At 38.0% G+C, this 17,712-nt stretch overlaps 1 protein-coding gene across 1 annotated transcript in view; it reads left to right on the top strand.

The window, feature by feature from the left end:
- The window catches only part of DDX46 (DEAD-box helicase 46), a 28,510-nt gene extending 11,832 nt beyond the window's left edge, over positions 1-16,678 (top strand). The window contains 13 exon segments of the mRNA XM_025196017.1: positions 623-701; positions 2,585-2,667; positions 3,106-3,270; positions 4,589-4,751; positions 5,637-5,830; positions 6,348-6,464; positions 6,466-6,510; positions 7,610-7,759; positions 8,673-8,870; positions 10,358-10,576; positions 11,780-11,924; positions 12,612-12,685; positions 13,525-16,678. Coding sequence (XP_025051802.1) covers positions 623-701; positions 2,585-2,667; positions 3,106-3,270; positions 4,589-4,751; positions 5,637-5,830; positions 6,348-6,464; positions 6,466-6,510; positions 7,610-7,759; positions 8,673-8,870; positions 10,358-10,576; positions 11,780-11,924; positions 12,612-12,685; positions 13,525-13,572 — 1,680 coding nt within the window. The 3' untranslated portion in view covers positions 13,573-16,678.
- The last annotated feature ends 1,034 nt before the right edge of the window (positions 16,679-17,712 follow it).

Raw genomic sequence — 17,712 nt, 5'->3', positions numbered from 1 at the left:
CGCGTAAGCCCCCCCCCCCCCCCCCCCCGATTCTCTTAGTTTTTGTTGTCCTTAGCAAGCATTTTTGTAAAGCTTGATAGTTTAATTTTCAAGCCAATTTTTTGCCATGGAAACAGGACCTGGCAATACTTGCAGCATTTGGTGGGTTGCATGTGGCACCCTGAACTGCTGACCCCCCTGTGCTGCCTGCAGCACACGCAGCACCAGATTTGTCCCATACATCACATGCAGCATGTGGGGCTGGTGCTGGTCCAGTGAACCATGAGCTAGATCCGGCCCACAGGTCATATGTTTGATATCCTTGCTGTAGAGTTTCTAAGGTCCCTACGTAAAATAGCATAGATGGGTACTTGTTGTGTGTAGGATTCATATGTCTATCATACGCTTTTGTAGCAACTATGGATCTACTTCTGGTAAGAAGTTAAAGAAATTTCCAAGTAAAAACTTTAAATAAATGACACATACATAAAACCATTAGTGGGCTATTGTAGTGCTGCATGAATAGTTAATCATGGTGACTGAAAAGATTGCATGTATCATTCACTGTCTTATTTATAGGGTCACAGACTAAAAGTAACTCAGATGGCTTGTTAAATTAAATTTACTGTGTTTTTAAAATCAGATAGCAGAACTGAAACGAGGTGCTGAAATTATTGTTTGCACACCTGGACGTATGATTGACATGTTAGCAGCTAACAATGGTGAGTAGAAATCTTTTTCCTTTGCACATTTTAAAATATATTTGTTTAATGCAAATAAAGAAATTCAAGAGATCATATGGTTTGATTAAATGGTCTTCTGGAATTTATTTATATTTCTTGAAGCTGTGTTATTCATTTTACCATGTCAGACAGTACAGCAGTACAAATGACTCTCTTTACTCATTAGCTGATTTTGAAAAACAGTAATTGTAGTATGTTTGAAATTTTTGTAAGGATTTTTGTGCACTATAGATATACAACTATCTGCCCCAAATTGGGGGTCATTTAGGTAAAGGGAGATTTACCTAAATTTCACTTATTTTGACGTAATTCCTCCACAATGCTAATTAATATTAGCATAATTTAACAGCTGACTTTTGCCTAAAAAGGGGCTTGCCCAATAGAAGTCTCCACCCTTATCTCTTGATAAAAAACCAAAAATAATTACTGAATATCATTTTAGCTGTAATTAAAACTACTGTCTTCCTCAGTTGAATATGTAGGTAGGATATGCTGGGATACCACAGCTTTAAGAGGTTTTGTTTTAGCATAATCATTGCATGCTTGTTAGACAAAGTTTGATTATTAAAATATTCCACATCAAAACCTCTACTAAACTGTTGACATTATTTAACTTCTGTGGAAAAAGTACCTTCAAGACTTATAGAACTGGGCTTCCAAGACTTAATCCGTCAAAGGTAGGTACATTAATGCTGTTCCCAAGTAATTTTGCAGAGTTATTATTTGGGGATGCAAATATTAACATTAAGTATAGATGTAGATTTTTAGAAAAGTTTATTTTGGTAATTTAGTGTGAATTCAACATCTACAAATTCTGTATTACTCCTTAAAAAAGAATAGTTTGAGGATTCAAGGCAGTTATAATCTTGCTTAATTTAAGATAACAAATATTCGCATAGTTTGATTAAGCTGCCAGTTTGAATAAAGAATGTTTCTGGAGTATGAAAATCATAATTCCAATTTGAGAACTCTCAACAGTGTCACTACATTATTGCTTGAAATCTGACATAATCCTGTGTCAGTGCTTTTTAGAAAAACCTTGCTTTAATTGCATTTGTGAAAAATCCCTTTGTATTTTATGTATACTTGTTAAAAGGTGCCCGTGTACTTGTTTGGGAAGGGTTTTGACTTGTTTATGCAAGACTGCTCCAAAATGAGCTGTGTGTATAAGATTACAACTGTTCATCTTGCTTCTACTTGTCCCAAAGACTGTGGTCTTTTAAGTCAATGGATTTGCTAGACAGGTTGAAAAATGTTGCTTATACTGTATTAGGCATAATATTAGCAGTTTGTTAGAAATAGTTATGTATACCTAAAAATCATTATTTCTGAATGCCAAGAAGGCATTATATGTTATAATATAAAAATAATCTTTTTTTCTGAGGCTGCATCAGTTAGCACTGAACTTTGCCTTCCACACATGCGCTGTAATCTCTAATATGTTTTTTTCTAGGTGGCGCTGTCAGATTATGGCTGATGTGGCTCGTTGCTTCATCTCAGTCTTAGTTTTATGATGTGTTTTGGCGAGGGCTGTTTTCTGAATTTTACAGGTTCTTCTGGCCCTTTGATGGTATGCAAGAGAAGAGTTTGACAAAATAAAGGGCCTTGTGCATACTTACGCATTTTTTCAGAATATATATATATATATATATATCTAGATATATATAATGCCATTAGAACAAGAAGTTTAAAATTCACTTTTAGTGATATTAAAAATAAAAATTAAAACGCTATTTAACTTTTATACGTTGGTTAGAAGCTAGTCAGAATACTTATCACTTTACTTAAAATTACTCCTGAGGGGAAAACAAATTTCAGTTTGATTTTGTTTCCCCATGTTTTTTCCCCTCTCCTTTTCATAGGACGGGTGACAAACCTTCGCAGGGTTACATACGTTGTACTTGATGAAGCGGACAGAATGTTTGACATGGGTTTTGAACCACAGGTAACGAATGGCACAATGGATTTTAAGTGGTGAGAGTAATGGTGAGGAGGGGAGGGATGGTTTTCCTGTGACATAGGGTTTAGTTTGGGGCCTCAGGACTTCCTAGATTATCCCGAGGCTTTTTTTCTCTCTCAAAATTGGGAAGGTTTTTTTTCTTTTTCTCCCAACTAGAAGGTTTCTGTTGTACCCCTTAAAGGATCAGCACAAAATTCCAGCACTGTTTTGTTTGTGATGTTCCAACTGAGCCCACCAAATGTTGCTTCTCTGGCAGCGATGGCTCGTGGTCTCCAGAGGATGTAACTCGCAGAAAGCTGTTTATTTTGTGGAATGCAATTATTTCTTAGCTTTAAAAATGACGGGGTTTATGTGAGTATGTATGTATGTAAAGTTTGTTGCTAGAGCACTTCAACATTAATCAGGATTTTACTGTTAAACCAGGTCATGCGCATTGTAGACAACATCAGGCCTGATCGTCAGACGGTCATGTTCTCTGCCACTTTCCCCAGAGCCATGGAGGCTTTAGCTCGTCGAATTCTGAATAAACCTATTGAGGTTCAAGTTGGGGGAAGAAGTGTTGTCTGTTCTGATGTGGAGCAACATGTAGTGAGTATTGCATAATTGCATCTTGTTTCTGTGGCAAGAAAGCATTTCTGGAAGAATATTTAATGAAACATTGACATGGAGAAACAGTAGCTTATATTTCATTTGTATGTGTTGGAATCGATGGAGAAAATCAGCAATTTTTATTAAGTCTAGTCCTATCATGTCAGTTTAGTTTGTTTTCCTTGCATGAATGGCATTAATTCCTTTAGAATCCCTGGTGAGGCCCTTCCAGCCTCTATGGCAAGGAGACAATTTTCTAGTTTGATATAAAGAATGTTTTGGGAGATGCAGAGAGAGAGGAGACTTCCAGAAATGTTTGCTAGTGCTTTTAAAGACAGCACAACCTAATTGGTTTAACACAGCAGTAGGAAAGTTCTCATAGACATGCAACCCTCTCTGTGAGTAAAATATGACAGGTATTTTTAAAGTAGTCATTTGCAGTTAAGTGGCATTTTTGAGCTGCCATATTGTTTTTCTGCAAAGTTGTTTGTCTAATGGGAACCAGAAATTCTCATTGTAATGAGTGATGCTTGAAAATATATTCCAAATGCAGGTCTTACATTGTGCATGTTTAGTCTGTTTGAATTGGCAGATTTGTGCCATTGTTCATTCAAATTTTCAAGCACTCTGGTGATCTGCTATTTTGTAGTTTGTCGTTTTGATCCTTGTAGTTTCTTTTAGATACAGTTGTGGGTTATAGGAAAAAAAGACATGTTTGTAATTGTTGCCTTTTTTTGCGCTTATGTCTATAAAAAATTATGACAGAATACTGAAATAAAAGTGAATTACCCTAACCTAGTTGATGGCTGCAGAGCGCTGAATGTGGGAACAAGCATATTGCAATATCATTGCAATGCAGTTCAATGTATAATTGTACACTTATATTTTGGAGTCACTTTGGCTTGCCTAATGCCTATGTTGCTGTGCTGGTCCGGAGAATTTTTTTTTCTGTGGCCACTTTTCATTTGAATATTGCCTCTTCAGTGCAAACATATTGGGTATATTAGTAGTCACTAAAACACTCAAAAAAGCCCCTTCATTTGCAGATAGTAATACATTTAGTTTTTTTACTGCTTCGTATAGGTTACCTTACTGTCAGCTTTAGCACTTCCATTTCTGTCTCTGCATATGGCCTGAAGAATTTCTCTCTCTCTCCTTCTCCTGGCTCAGTTGAAACTCAAAAGCTAATCAAAGTCTAATCAAAGACAGATGTTGTGAAGTTTATGTTGTTAGCATCTTCAGAGTTTTGTAATATCTATTGTTTGAAGATGTAATTTCTGTTCTTTCTACTTTTGTTTTTCTGTTTTGCTTTTTTTAGATTGTTATAGAAGAAGAGAACAAATTCTTGAAGTTACTTGAGCTGCTGGGACATTATCAGGAGAAAGGATCTGTTATCATATTTGTTGATAAACAGGAACATGCTGATGGGTTGTTGAAAGATTTAATGAGAGCTTCTTATCCCTGCATGTCACTTCATGGAGGTAATGTGCAGTCTTAAGGACATATATTACTTTAAACTGGATTAATGGGGTAAAATAATTAAAAAGAAAAGTGTTTTTATATGTTTCTGTATAATGTCACTGTAGACATTTAGAATATTTCCTCTCCTAAGCACTTTGGCTTTTCATTTGGCAGTTCATGTAACTTTTTTCACATTTTGAGTGGAAGTGCAACTGACTTGGCATTTTTCTTTATTACGTTAACTTATAAAGCACCATCGTGTGCCAAAATATCACTTTATGCAACACGGTTATGAACTGAGAGTAATACATCTCTGGGAATATTATTAGCTAATTGCTATTGCAGAGCCTGGAGGGCAGGCAAAAAACCCCATTTTTGTAGCTTTTGAGAAGCTAGTAGCTGTTGTTTCCCTTCTGTCATGAAGTAGTTATTTAAAAAGTAAAGCAGAAAAATCTCTCATTCAAACACCTGCCATCCCCAAGTGTTTTAAAAACTATGTAGAGTGCTGTTGGTATACAGCAGTCAGCCCATGCATATCACATTCTCTAACTTCGGTAACAATGCCAGGGAAAATTTAGCCAAGGACATAGGAAAAATCCAGGTCTTAATGAAAAATGGCCTGCGCTTTTTGGTGTGCTTGCAAAGTGGGCAAAGCCTTCAGAAAAATTCAGTTATAACAGGTCAGATTAACTTGCTTATTGAGATCGTTTTCTTTAAAAGAATGTTTGGAGGAGTTGAGTGGGACAGTCTTTGTAGAGAACTACTCTTCTGCTGAGACCTCCTGAACAAAACCAGGCATTCTTTCAGCTTAGTTGAAATATTTTTTTATTATTGAAAACCAAGACAGTACATACATAGAAGTAAATAAAAACTTTAATGTATGGTGTTGTGTTGCTTCCTTGCAGGAATTGATCAGTATGACAGAGACAGCATAATTAATGATTTTAAGAATGGAGCGTGCAAACTTCTTGTGGCCACATCAGTAGCAGCAAGAGGCCTGGATGTAAAGCAGCTGATGCTGGTAGTCAATTACAGTTGTCCCAACCATTATGAGGATTATGTGCACAGAGCAGGCCGAACTGGACGAGCCGGCAATAAAGTATGTAAAAGTAATTTTTTTTCGTAAAAAGTGGTTTTTATTTTTAATTCATTGATAACCCTGCCTTGTATGTTGATTAATGTTGTAATTGAAATGGGAATGGGAAGTTAAAAGATTTTATCTGTCTTTGATAAGAAGAGGGAGGTGCTTTTTAGGGAAACGAGGAAATTTCAGAACACGGCTTCCTGTTTTGCATTGCATCTCTGTGGAATGTAGATAACGCTTTTCTGGAGTAAGACTTTCTCTATGAATTTGGCTCTTTTGCTGTTTGTGCTAGAAATGAGCATGAGTGGCTTCGTTTCAAACTCACCACCAGAGCCAGACCTAAATGAAAAGCTTTTAATTTTACAGTGAGTTTGTCAGTTGCCATGTTAACTGCATTTATTTATAGTCTCCATTTCTATTTAAAAAAAAAAAAAAAAAAGTTTTCCAATGCAGTACCCTTGCTAAGATCAATGAAAAAATTAAATGTGTTTAACAATTACTAGGTTAACAGTTGTGTATTAATGTTTAATAGGGATTTGCATACACTTTTATTACTGAAGATCAAGCACGGTATGCTGGTGATATCATTAAGGCTTTGGAATTGTCAGGGAATCCAGTTCCTGGTGAACTGGAGAAATCCAGTCCCTGATGAACTGGAGAAGCTCTGGGGTGACTTCAAAGATCAGCAGAAAGCTGTAAGTAATCTTTTGTTTTTGGTGTGTGGTGTTTATGGTTGTGTTGCTTACACATTTGGGTACAAATTCTGCACGCAAATAACGTTGTGCATGTGAGTTGTTTCACTGACCCTCTGAAAACACTCCTGGAAAGCAATTAGATTGTTCTTGGGAATTTAACTGTGGTAACTGGCTGTGTAGGTGGAAGAGGAACTTCTGAGCCTGCCTTGAGACCTGATGTTATCAGGGTTCATATAAAAGACAGTGAAGTCTCTTGTAGTATTTATATATTGTCTAAAATGGAGGTGCCAAAGATGTGGCCCACGGGCCAGATCCAGCCCATGAAGGTGCTCTGTCTAGCCCACCTGCTGGTGGCCAACTGGAAACTGGGCATGGCTAAAGCAAGTGGCCTGCTGCAGAATCCAGGGCCTGCAGGCCCCAGTGAATGTGGTGATCATTGGCAGGGCAGTGAGTGAGGGCTGATGCAGCCTTGGTCACTATTCAAGCACTTCTCCCGTTGCTGCTGCCGCAGCCCTACCATCTCAGCTGCCAGCCCTGCCACCACTCCATGCTAGAGCTGCTGCCACTGCATGCCCCATGCCGGAGCTGCCACTGTGGCTGCTTGTTTTATGCTGGAACTGCTACTGCAACCACATGCCCTGGGCTGGATGTGCCTACAGGGAGCCATGTAGTTCATATCCAGTCCAGGGTAAGAGGTGAGTTTGATACTCTGATCTAAAAAGTTAACACCACCTTGCTGGGCACATGCCCCAAACATTTAGTGTGAAGAGTTTCTCGTGTGCTAACAGATATTTCTCTTCGCCTCAAGGGGCATTTTACTTCTTCACTCAAAACCCAAAATGGCTTACTTGTTTTTATGGAATTGATACAAAATTGTGTGTAAGCTTTTTGTTATAACTTACTTGTTTCATGGTTTGGAAGAAGTTCTAAGTACCCTAATTTTTACCTTTGTTAAATACATAACCATTTACAGTCAATAGTAACAGTAAATCAATAGTAATAATAATCAAGAATAGTCTGTATTTTACTCCAGCTGGAAGTGTCTTTTAACATTTTGTGTTTGAATCTCTTTTGAAAAATAATTATTCTTGCTTTGTAGGAAGGAAAGATTATTAAAAAGAGTAGTGGCTTCTCTGGCAAAGGATTTAAGTTCGATGAAACAGAACAGGCTTTGGCTAATGAACGCAAGAAACTACAAAAAGCTGCTCTTGGCTTGCAGGATTCAGATGATGAAGATACAGCTGTTGATGTAAGTACAAATAAGCCAGTAATTTACATTATAAGGGATTTTAGTCTGTTCAGATAACACCTAATAGCACAAATTCAGTACAGTAGCAAATTACAAAATATTTTTTTTGTTATATTGTACTCTAGTTTACTAAATACATCTTGTGTGTTGCTCTGTGCTTTCTTTAATTCATAAAATCTCTCTCATGGGGAACTGAAAATCTTCCACTTGTGACTTATTGGTATTTTATAAGTAGATTAAGAATGGATGATAGTATTTCATGCAGAAGGCTCAAATATTTTTCATACTTGTACAGTAATTAGTCTTGTACCAAATGGAGTGATTGTTTACCTAATTCACAAAAAGCTTGTAGTTACAGGGCTTTAAAGAAGCACCTGGCAGCTTTCTCCTTGTCTAAATCCATATCAGATGCTATTACTTAATGTTTGATACCTTTTTCAGTGAGCTGGAAAGTTATTCCATTGACTGCTGATAAAAGAGCAGTTGAAGAACTCCTGCTGGAATCTTTCCTCACACCTCAGTTGTGTAGTTTTCACGATACAAATGCCTTTTCCCCAGTCTGGAGTGTGAGATTGCTAAGGGACCTTGCTGTTTTAGTTTGCCCTGAAGTAGCACTTTTCATGCAGTGAGCTCAGAGTTCAATGTGAAACTGGAGGATAGTGTGCGCACCTTACTCAGGGTCCCACAGTAACTTGTAGTGCAAACTGAATTAGAACTCCAGTCTTCTGATCCCCAGTCCTATTTCTGACTACAAGACCCTTTCTCTTTGTTCTGCCATAGTTCTTGACTGGCACTGTAGCATTCATTGGTTGCCAAATAAAAAAAATTAATAAAGCAGTTGCACCTAGTGTTTCCTTTCACAATGTTGATAAGAACAGCATAACGGTGGTACTGATGTTGTCCTTTCCTTTAGATTGATGAACAAATTGAGAGCATGTTCAATTCAAAGAAGAGAGTGAAAGATATGGCAGCACCAGGAACATCTAATGCTCCTACTCCCACAGCTGGTAACGCAGAAAAACTGGAAATCGCCAAAAGATTGGCATTGAGAATCAATGCCCAGAAGAATCTTGGTGCAGAGGCACAAGTGTTTGTCCCTTTCCACTTCAAGGTCATGCTCTCTATCATGCAGCTATTAATAAATGTTTAATATAATGTATTTAATTTTGTTTTACAGCTATGTTAACAGGTTGATTTCTTTAGTTCTGACACATGATGCTGTTGTGATTGGTCTGTATCCTCCAAATAGGGCTAACTCAGTGGGGGTGGGAAATTATATTATTATTTTGACTACTAGATTTGTAATTTTTTGGCGTGACAAAATGCATTAGTATAACAGCAGGGAGCTCTTCATCTGCCTGACACACAGGCATTAATTATGTCTGATTTCACCAACCATGACTACAGAACTTGCTAATTTTATCACAGTAGCAGAATGTCCTTTCTGGCTGAAATGTATAATATATTATTGGAGGTTATGCTGTTTAAATTAAAGTGAAAAATGGGGGTGTAGTTTAACAACATTTTGAGAGAACGATGGGTTATATTTGAAGGTGACACCAAGCCACGGGGAGTAGTAGATACACTGGAGGGTAGGGCTAGGATTTGGAGTGACCTAGACAAATTGGAGGATTGGACCAAAAGAAATATCATGAGCTTCAACAAGGACAAGTGCAAAGACCTGCACTTAGGATGGAAGAATCTCATGCACCACTACAGCCTGGGGGCTGACTGGCTGGGCTGTGTCAGTGCTGTAGAACTGGGTGGGAGTTTTCCAAACAAATGATTTTTGGTTCGTTGGAAAATGTGAATTCCTTCAAACCAAAATATTTTGAAGAAATCTTAACAAGTTCCATGAACAGCCATTTCCTGCCTGTTTACCTGGCGGGCTGCTGGCGAGTCTGAATTACCAATCTCAGTGGTTCTGGGCTTGCATTACCATGCAACAGTCTTGGGGCTGCTGCAGAGTTGAGAGCTTGGCAACCCTGGGAGTTCTAGCTCAAATAGGGGCTTTCTGGGATGCCTGGCTCCTGGCCGTGTGGCGGAGAGCCTGGGAGCCCTAACTTGAGAACTGGGGATTCTCGTTACCCCCCCTGTGTGGCAGGGAAGTTGCCAGCAGCTGAGGCAGATGGCCAGACTGGTTCATGTCAGAAAAACTGAACTGAAGTGTTTTCATGTTTCCTAAACACTTGTTAAAATTTCCTTTCTGCCAGAAATTCCAATTCAGGATCTTATAATTTCTCACAGAGTTATAATTCCAAGGTTAAGCCAGCTCGACTGAGCAGTACCATTGGGGTTTTTTATCCATCATGGGGAAGGATGGAATCCTTGTTTGGCTTGGTACTTGGACAAGGAGTGAGTGTGGGGATGCAGGGATAGGGAAGGGATTATAGCCAATATTATCCTTGGCATTTTGGGATGAAACAAGGCTTTCTGTTCTTGCTGAGAGAGGAGGGAAAGGAAAGGAAGGTTTTCAGATTGTCCATATTGATGTGTGTAGAAACTTTCTAAAGCAACTCTGGTTCTAAAACGGCCAGGTTTTTAGGGTGCTGCTGCCTCTGGCTACCTCATTTTGAATATAGACTTCTTTTACTACAGGATGTGATGCAGCAGGCAACAAACGCTATCTTGAGAGGAGGCACAATTCAGGCTCCTACTGTATCTGCCAAAACCATTGCAGAGCAACTGGCTGAAAAGATCAATGCTAAGCTCAATTATGTACCTATAGAGAAACAGGAGGAAGAGAAACAGGAGGGAGGACAAAATGAATCCTTTAAGAGATATGAGGAGGAACTGGAGATCAATGACTTCCCACAGGCAAGTAACTGATTTTTGTTGAATCATATTTTAATAACTGTCACTGAACACAGTGTTTTAGTTGGTACTCTGTGCAGATTTATAATGTGATCTTGCAATAGAAGGGATTTCTGGGCCTGTCAGATCTTCCTCTGCCACATCCTCTTGACATTATGTAACTGTGGTAATAAGTACCATCTACCTATTGGCTTTGTTCCTCAGTTCAGCGATGCACAGTGCTTGAGATTCATTCCAAAATGCTTCCCAAGGAAGTTATTAGCATATAAAGCTAGAAAAAAAGATATAGTTTATTTTACCCCAGCGTCTCTTCTGGCCTTCTTTTTGTTTGGTTCACTCACCTATTCATCTCATAATTTCAGGGGCACCAGCTATACCACCCACCCCTTCCAGTGGGAATGAAGTGCCTCAGTGCCCCTTATGCCTCCGACAAAGGGACAGTGCCATTGCTCAACCTAACAAAACTGAAAAACTCCCCAGGGGGCAACTCATTGTCTTCCTGATAGGAGTCAAGTCACATACATATAAATAAGTATGAGATACAACCTGTTCCTGCCTTTCAACACTGAATGTAGTTGATATAGTTACAACTAGTTGATATACAAGACAATGCAGTTTGTCTCTGAAAAAAAAATTATACATTGATATTTTCTACTGAAATCTCATTATCTCTTTCCACACATTAGTATCTGAGCTTTTAAAAGTAGGCATGCAGAGATGGATGTTTATAATAGCATTTAATTTTGTTTCTTAGAAGAATTGCATTCAACAAAGACTTGCACCCCTAAAGAGCTTTCTGAAAAACATAATGCTGATAATGAGAATTAACAGAATAAACTTGTCCTGGAAGTCTATTCCCATGAAAGGCTTGGTAAATGGTATTCTTGGCAGAGTACTGCTGGGTAAAAGCATAACAAGAACAATTATTACTTTTTTGACTTCCCAAGAAGCAAAATGGAGAACCTTGAGAGCTCTCCCTCCAGTGGTCCTGCAGATCCATCCTTTTTTCCTCCCTTTTTGTTTTCCCTGACATAAGTGATGGCAGTGGTAACATGGATTTTATTGCATACGTTCTTTTGAAACTGGGCAATTGCCTCATTTTTGAAATCAAAATTCCACTTAAGACATTTCTGTTAAATAGTGGATCTCACCAGATAATGTTGTTGCTGAAGTGCAAATATCTTTCTCCAAATCTTTCTTGTGCAGACTGCCAGGTGGAAAGTTACATCCAAGGAAGCTCTGCAGAGAATCAGTGAATATTCTGAAGCTGCTATTACAATCAGAGGAACATATTTCCCTCCAGGCAAAGAGCCTAAAGAAGGCGAACGAAAAATTTATTTGGCTATAGAGAGTAAGTATTATGGGTATTTTTCAATTAGAGATGTTTTCCTTGTGCTACAGGTAGGCATTTTATTTTTTTGTGGCATACATTTTTGGATCTTCACTCCCAGATATTCTTGAGTTATCTTGGGAGTAAGCGTGGGTACCCACTCATTTGTCTCGATACTTGTTGCCAAATGGCTCCTGGAGTTGTAGGAACATCGGTCCTATGTCTCTGTCCATAATGAAGAGACTTATATGGCCCTGTATGAAAGTATTTGAAAGAGAGTAACAGTAATTCATTTGGTACTAAAAATGAGGACAGATATAAACATCTTGTTTGAGTCGATATGGAAAAAAGAAAATAGGGTGCTGTTCCCCTGCAGTTTCCGGCTGGGGTCATATAACTGATCAAATCTATTGTGCCTAACCCAGTGAATCTCATGGTTATTTTGACATGCTCCGTTGCTAATGTTAGTTTGTCTGTAAAGAAACTTGTTCCAGGATGTTACTGAATGCTGTAAACAGGGATTAACAATTTTAAGTAGGTTACTCTTTAAAAAAAAATAAAAATAAAGCAGTGCTGGTAGTCTACGTTTATTATAGTTCAACAGCAAACCATTGAAATATTTCTGTTGCCTTGACAGTAAACCTGCAACATTTCCTCCTTAGACATGGTATATAGAAGAGATTCTAACATTTGTTTTCTGCTCTCCAGGTGCCAATGAGCTGGCTGTGCAGAAAGCAAAGGCTGAAATCACGAGACTTATAAAGGAAGAACTAATCAGATTAGTAAGTGAAATGCATTATATTGCAAAAGAGCACGTATGGCTTTGTTAAGATTTGCAGGAATGTTTAAACCTGACCTACAAGATAAGTCGCTGTTAATATCTGGGACTATGTACCTGAAAGTGTAGAAAATGGTATAGCAGTGAACAGCAAGGAAAATACATTTCTCCACATGTTATGGGTATTATGAACAGCCAGCAGATGGAGACAGGACACTGACTAAATTTTGTGATCTCAGACTCCTGAAAGAGTCAGTTTCCTATTCATTTCTTGTCTCTGGCTCCATAAGGCAGAGCTGCATTTTAACAGATTGGTTTTTAACCTTCCTGGTATTTAGTACCATTTGTGTCATGGTTTGTTTTTCTTTTTTTACCTTGCTGTGGACAGTACGCCATGGTGCAGTAGCCTTCTGTGTTCAATGTATCCTGCTTCCTGTTTTCAAAGGAAATTGAAATTATCATGAGAAATGGAATTCTGAGACCTTCAGTAGTAAAAGCCTTGTTGGGGGTGGGGGGAGCAATTGCCAGTAATATTGTAGGAAACTTAATTGTGCAGCCAGCGGCTCTGCCTTTCTCTTCAACGTACCTGCCAGTGGCCTTTCAGCTCAACAGTCTGGAGGTTATGTTGCTCTTGCTGTCTGTTTTTGGAACTAATTTTGCTCCATTTTTCAAATTGTTGAAATCTACATAAAAAATCCTTGCAAATTGCAAAGAGTGTGTCGCTACTGAGCAACTCTGTAATTATTTTTAATATCCACTTATCGCTGAGCAGTTTTTACAAACAGTTATTCATCTGTTTTGGCAAGCAATTGTGATTGACTTCTTTTTCCTCTTTCATTGCAGCAAAATTCATACCAACCAACCAACAAAGGAAGATACAAAGTTTTATAAATATTTGGAGCAACCATCTGCCAGTGGCTGGTGTGTGAAACTTCGTGGCTTCTCTTGTTTTTGCTGTTTACACTGCTTCTTGTAAATTAAGAATTTTTTATTTTGTCTTGTGGACATTTTTTAACACAAAATCAATATTTGCTGAGACATCTTCATTCTATCCGCTAAGGTTAGAAATCTTAAAGCAGACCAATTTTGGAAGGGTATGATTTAATTTAAAAGTGTAGTTTATATACATTTCACTTTAAAATGCTGAATAAAACGGATTTTAATTTTCCTGACAGACTCTAGTGTAATGTAAATTAAGCAGATTTGGGCTTTGCATTGGAAGTTAATAAATAGTACTTACAGCTTCACATCCTGGGGGGGGCAGTTCACACTGTATAACTTATAGTGGAATTAGTGATTCAACACCAAAATAAGGGCAGAATTTTCCTCCCTAATCTGTATTCGCTCACTAACCTGTTCAGCTTCCATTCCCTGTGCAAAATTCGCAGTACTGGCATTTAGAGTCCTGTACTGATCAGAGTAGAGAATTCTGTCCTAGAACAATTATAAGTTTATTCTAAGGTTCTTTTTTTCATTTTTCTGTCTCTTCCCTTGTCATTATAATTAATTCTTTGGGGTTTTTTGTAAAAAAAAAAAAAAAAAAAAAAAAAAAAAAAGTTTTGTAGTAGGAAAAGTGGTTTCAGCTTTTTTCTAAATGTCAGGATTTTAGGATGTGTGTTTTCCCCCTTTCATCAACCTGAGTTATAAACCTATTTAGTAAAAAAAAACCCCCAAAAACCAAGCAAACAAAAAAAGAAACAGAATCAGCAAAATGAGAAACATCTTTTGTAATGCAGTATAAAGTTTGTCACTTTTTTATAGTGATATATGCATTTAATGTGATATTTTCAGGAATGTTGTTATTGCTGTTAGAAAGCTGCTTTTGGCAAATAGTATTTGTAGGTCAACCCTCCAAAGTTGACCACTATTGTATTGGAATGTTTGAGTTTGCTGGGATAGTCAAAACTTGGTTTACGTCTTCCTTTTGATCCTGAAATTCTTAACATTCATAATGGTGATTTTTCTTTTTTAATATCCAAAAGATCTTGATTAAATTTTTTTCACCTCTTATCTGTAATGTAAGAGGAGGCATTAGAATTTTTGAGTCGTGACAAATTTTGAAGAGGATGAAAACCACAGGACTTTCGATTTTTTTTTTTTTCTTTCTTATCTGAGTGTTGAAAATAAAGTTTTAAAATGCCTGTACGTAAGCATTAACCCTTTGAAGACAGATTATATAATCTGCATCATGGTTATAAATTCGCAGTTTCTATTTACAGAATTCAAGTAATTTAAATAATCATTTCCAGTTTAAGATCCTATAAATTTGTCTGTTTTTTTGTGTCATAGTAACCTTATTTTTGAGATACAAAAAATAACAGCTGCACATTTTCACTCTCTCCCTGAATAAAATGCCCTGAATGTAGTAGTTGGCATGGTTAAAACAATTAACCTGAACAGAGTCAGAAGAAAGACACATAAGGAAATATTTAAGGGTTAGTATCAACTCTGAAGCAAATTTTCAAACTCCATTTCCTTTAAATGTTCAGACCCCCTTTTGTTAAGATTGTTTTTTGAGAATGTTTCACATGACACCTGTGCTGATTTTTATCTGACTTTCTCACAGTGCTGTAAATTGCCACATTTCTCAAGCTGTGGCAGGTTTTGATGCATTTGGTGTGGTGCCCATTCAGGTTCAGACTTTGACTTCTTTTTTTAAGAAAATGCCTTGGTTTGAAATGTTCTTGTTGGTATCTATTGACCAAAGCCACACAGAGATGTTTGTTATTTCCACATTCACACATTAGAGTTATCAGAAAGATCAGACAGTGTACAGTCTTTAACTTCCAGGGGATTTTAAAAGCAATGTCAATATTCCTATGTTTTTTAAATTACACCAAAAATAAAAATAATTTCAATGTGTGTTTTTCAGAAACACTCTTTCTGAATAACTTATCAGTTTTCTGCACTATGCGTTTGTCTCTTCACTTGTTTCTGCTGCAACTAACTCTATACCTACCAATGGCAGCTATTCCTTTAAATGTAAGAAATGTCTACTACCTGTGTATATATTCGAATCATTCTCTACAAGGAATATAATGAGATGTAGCAGATCAGATACCAGTCAGTGAGGATCTGCTGCAAAAGAAGCATCACTGAATGTGTTCAGGAACTTGAAGTAGAGGGCAAGTTAGAGAGAAATGAGGCAAACCCAAATTAATAGAAAAGAAAGGCATAAGAAAGCATAAAAGAAAAAAACAGTGGTAACAAGGCAAGAATTAAGAAATTTTGAGGTGAGGAGGGGGACAAGCAAGCTAGGAGAAGTTCATCTTTCAATCTTTGTAATTGTTCTTGCACAGTAAAAGCCACCCTTCCTGTTAAGCTTCACAGGTCTGGGTCTTCCCTGGGCCTGTATCCTGTCCCATATGTTGGGGAAAAGGAACAATGCTTAAAAAAAGAGGAGTAGATATCCTGTTTATTCTGTTATTTACCCAAGACAATATATTCCCAGCTTTCCATATTTTTCTTTTGCTTTTGATGCTTGGGTAGGTAGTATTCAATCGGGTGTTGCTGGGTCATGGATGAATATCCATTTATTTACATTTTACTGTAATTAAATGTTGCTGATAGCCTGTGGGTTGCAGTGGGTAGTCCTTGGGCATCACTTTTGTGGTTGGTGATAGAACCTCTGTGCTCCAAATACCTCCTGCCTATTCCAGGGTGTGCCAGGTAGAGTACAGCTGTGTCACACTTGAGCATGCACTCATTTCAGGGTCAGGTTGTGATTTTGAGTGTGTGCTGGTGCAAGGGAATGAAGGAAGAGTAAAAACACCCCTTATGTTACCTGTACCCTGGGTCCAGTGCAGGGGCACACAGCAACAGAGCCTGGCATGGGACTGCGTTTTTAATTCTGCATCTGTCTTGCTTCATAAGAAACTCTTTTCACTCCCTCTTTTTTTCCTGTACATTATATCCTGTTCTTACCTACAGAAACTTCAGTCATACTCATTCATGTACCATGAATAGATATTTTTAATAAATGACAAATTTTCTCTCCGTTCAGTCTTGGTCACACTAAAATATACTTTTCCCATTAGCATGGAGGCTGGTCCTGGAGGTATCCTGCTCCCATTGTAGCATACCATTTACTTCTTGCATCTCCTCCACTAGATGTTAAAACAGACAAATAGCAGAGCTTTGCTCTATCTGCTGGCCAGGACAATAGAGTTGGCATGGGGAGTTTTATGACTTGCTTCTGGTATAGGGCACACTTGATCTTAGCTCACAAGAGACCTATCCCCTAGTTAAAGAGGACCATGCCCCAGAGGCATTTGAGTTGAATCTCTCCTTTGGATTACTTGTATGAGTGGTCTACATGATGCATTACTCGTTACCTATGATTGTCCCTATTACTGCATTGCAGTAGCACTTTGGAGCCCCAAGCATGGACCAGGTTACCATTTTTCTAGCCCTACAAAAAGATGGTCCAAAGTCACACTTAAGCACTAAGCTTGTAGGCTCTTTGTCATGAACACTGACTGGTTTCATCCACCAAAACAGTATTTTCAACCTGTTTAGACTCCAGGCATCCCTCAGAAAATGCCAGCTCTTAGTTTTCACTCATTTTATGACTACATAAAAATAGTAGAGCAATTTTTCTGATGCAGACAGCTCAGAAGGACTACAACAGGTCAGAATCTTTTTAACACTATTGATTCCTAATCTCTGGGTTTATGTTGTGAAGCATGTTTGCACATCTAACAGTGCTAACATTGTTTGGCATCCTTTGTTACCCTTGAAAGGATCTCCATGTACCCCAGGGTGCCAGGGCATCCTGGCTGAGAATTGCTGCACCAAAGATTTCATAGTAGTGGAGTTATTTAAATGTATCAGGATGGTGTATAACAGTAAAATGAGCACTGGGCCCCAGGACCGCAACTCTATGGAGCTCATCCCCTCTACATGCAACTTGTCAGCACAACAGTATAAAAGCACTGTCTTTGCCTTCCTTCTGAGCTGCGTTTGTAGCTTCATTAGCACTGCAGCATGATGGACATGTGAAAAGAGTGACTGAATATTTTCATGTTACTG

This window comes from Alligator sinensis, unplaced genomic scaffold (assembly GCF_000455745.1).
Source record: "Alligator sinensis unplaced genomic scaffold, ASM45574v1 scaffold111_1, whole genome shotgun sequence".
In the NCBI taxonomy this organism is placed as follows: Eukaryota; Metazoa; Chordata; order Crocodylia; family Alligatoridae; genus Alligator; species Alligator sinensis.
This window is presented reverse-complemented; position numbering and strand designations above follow the sequence as displayed.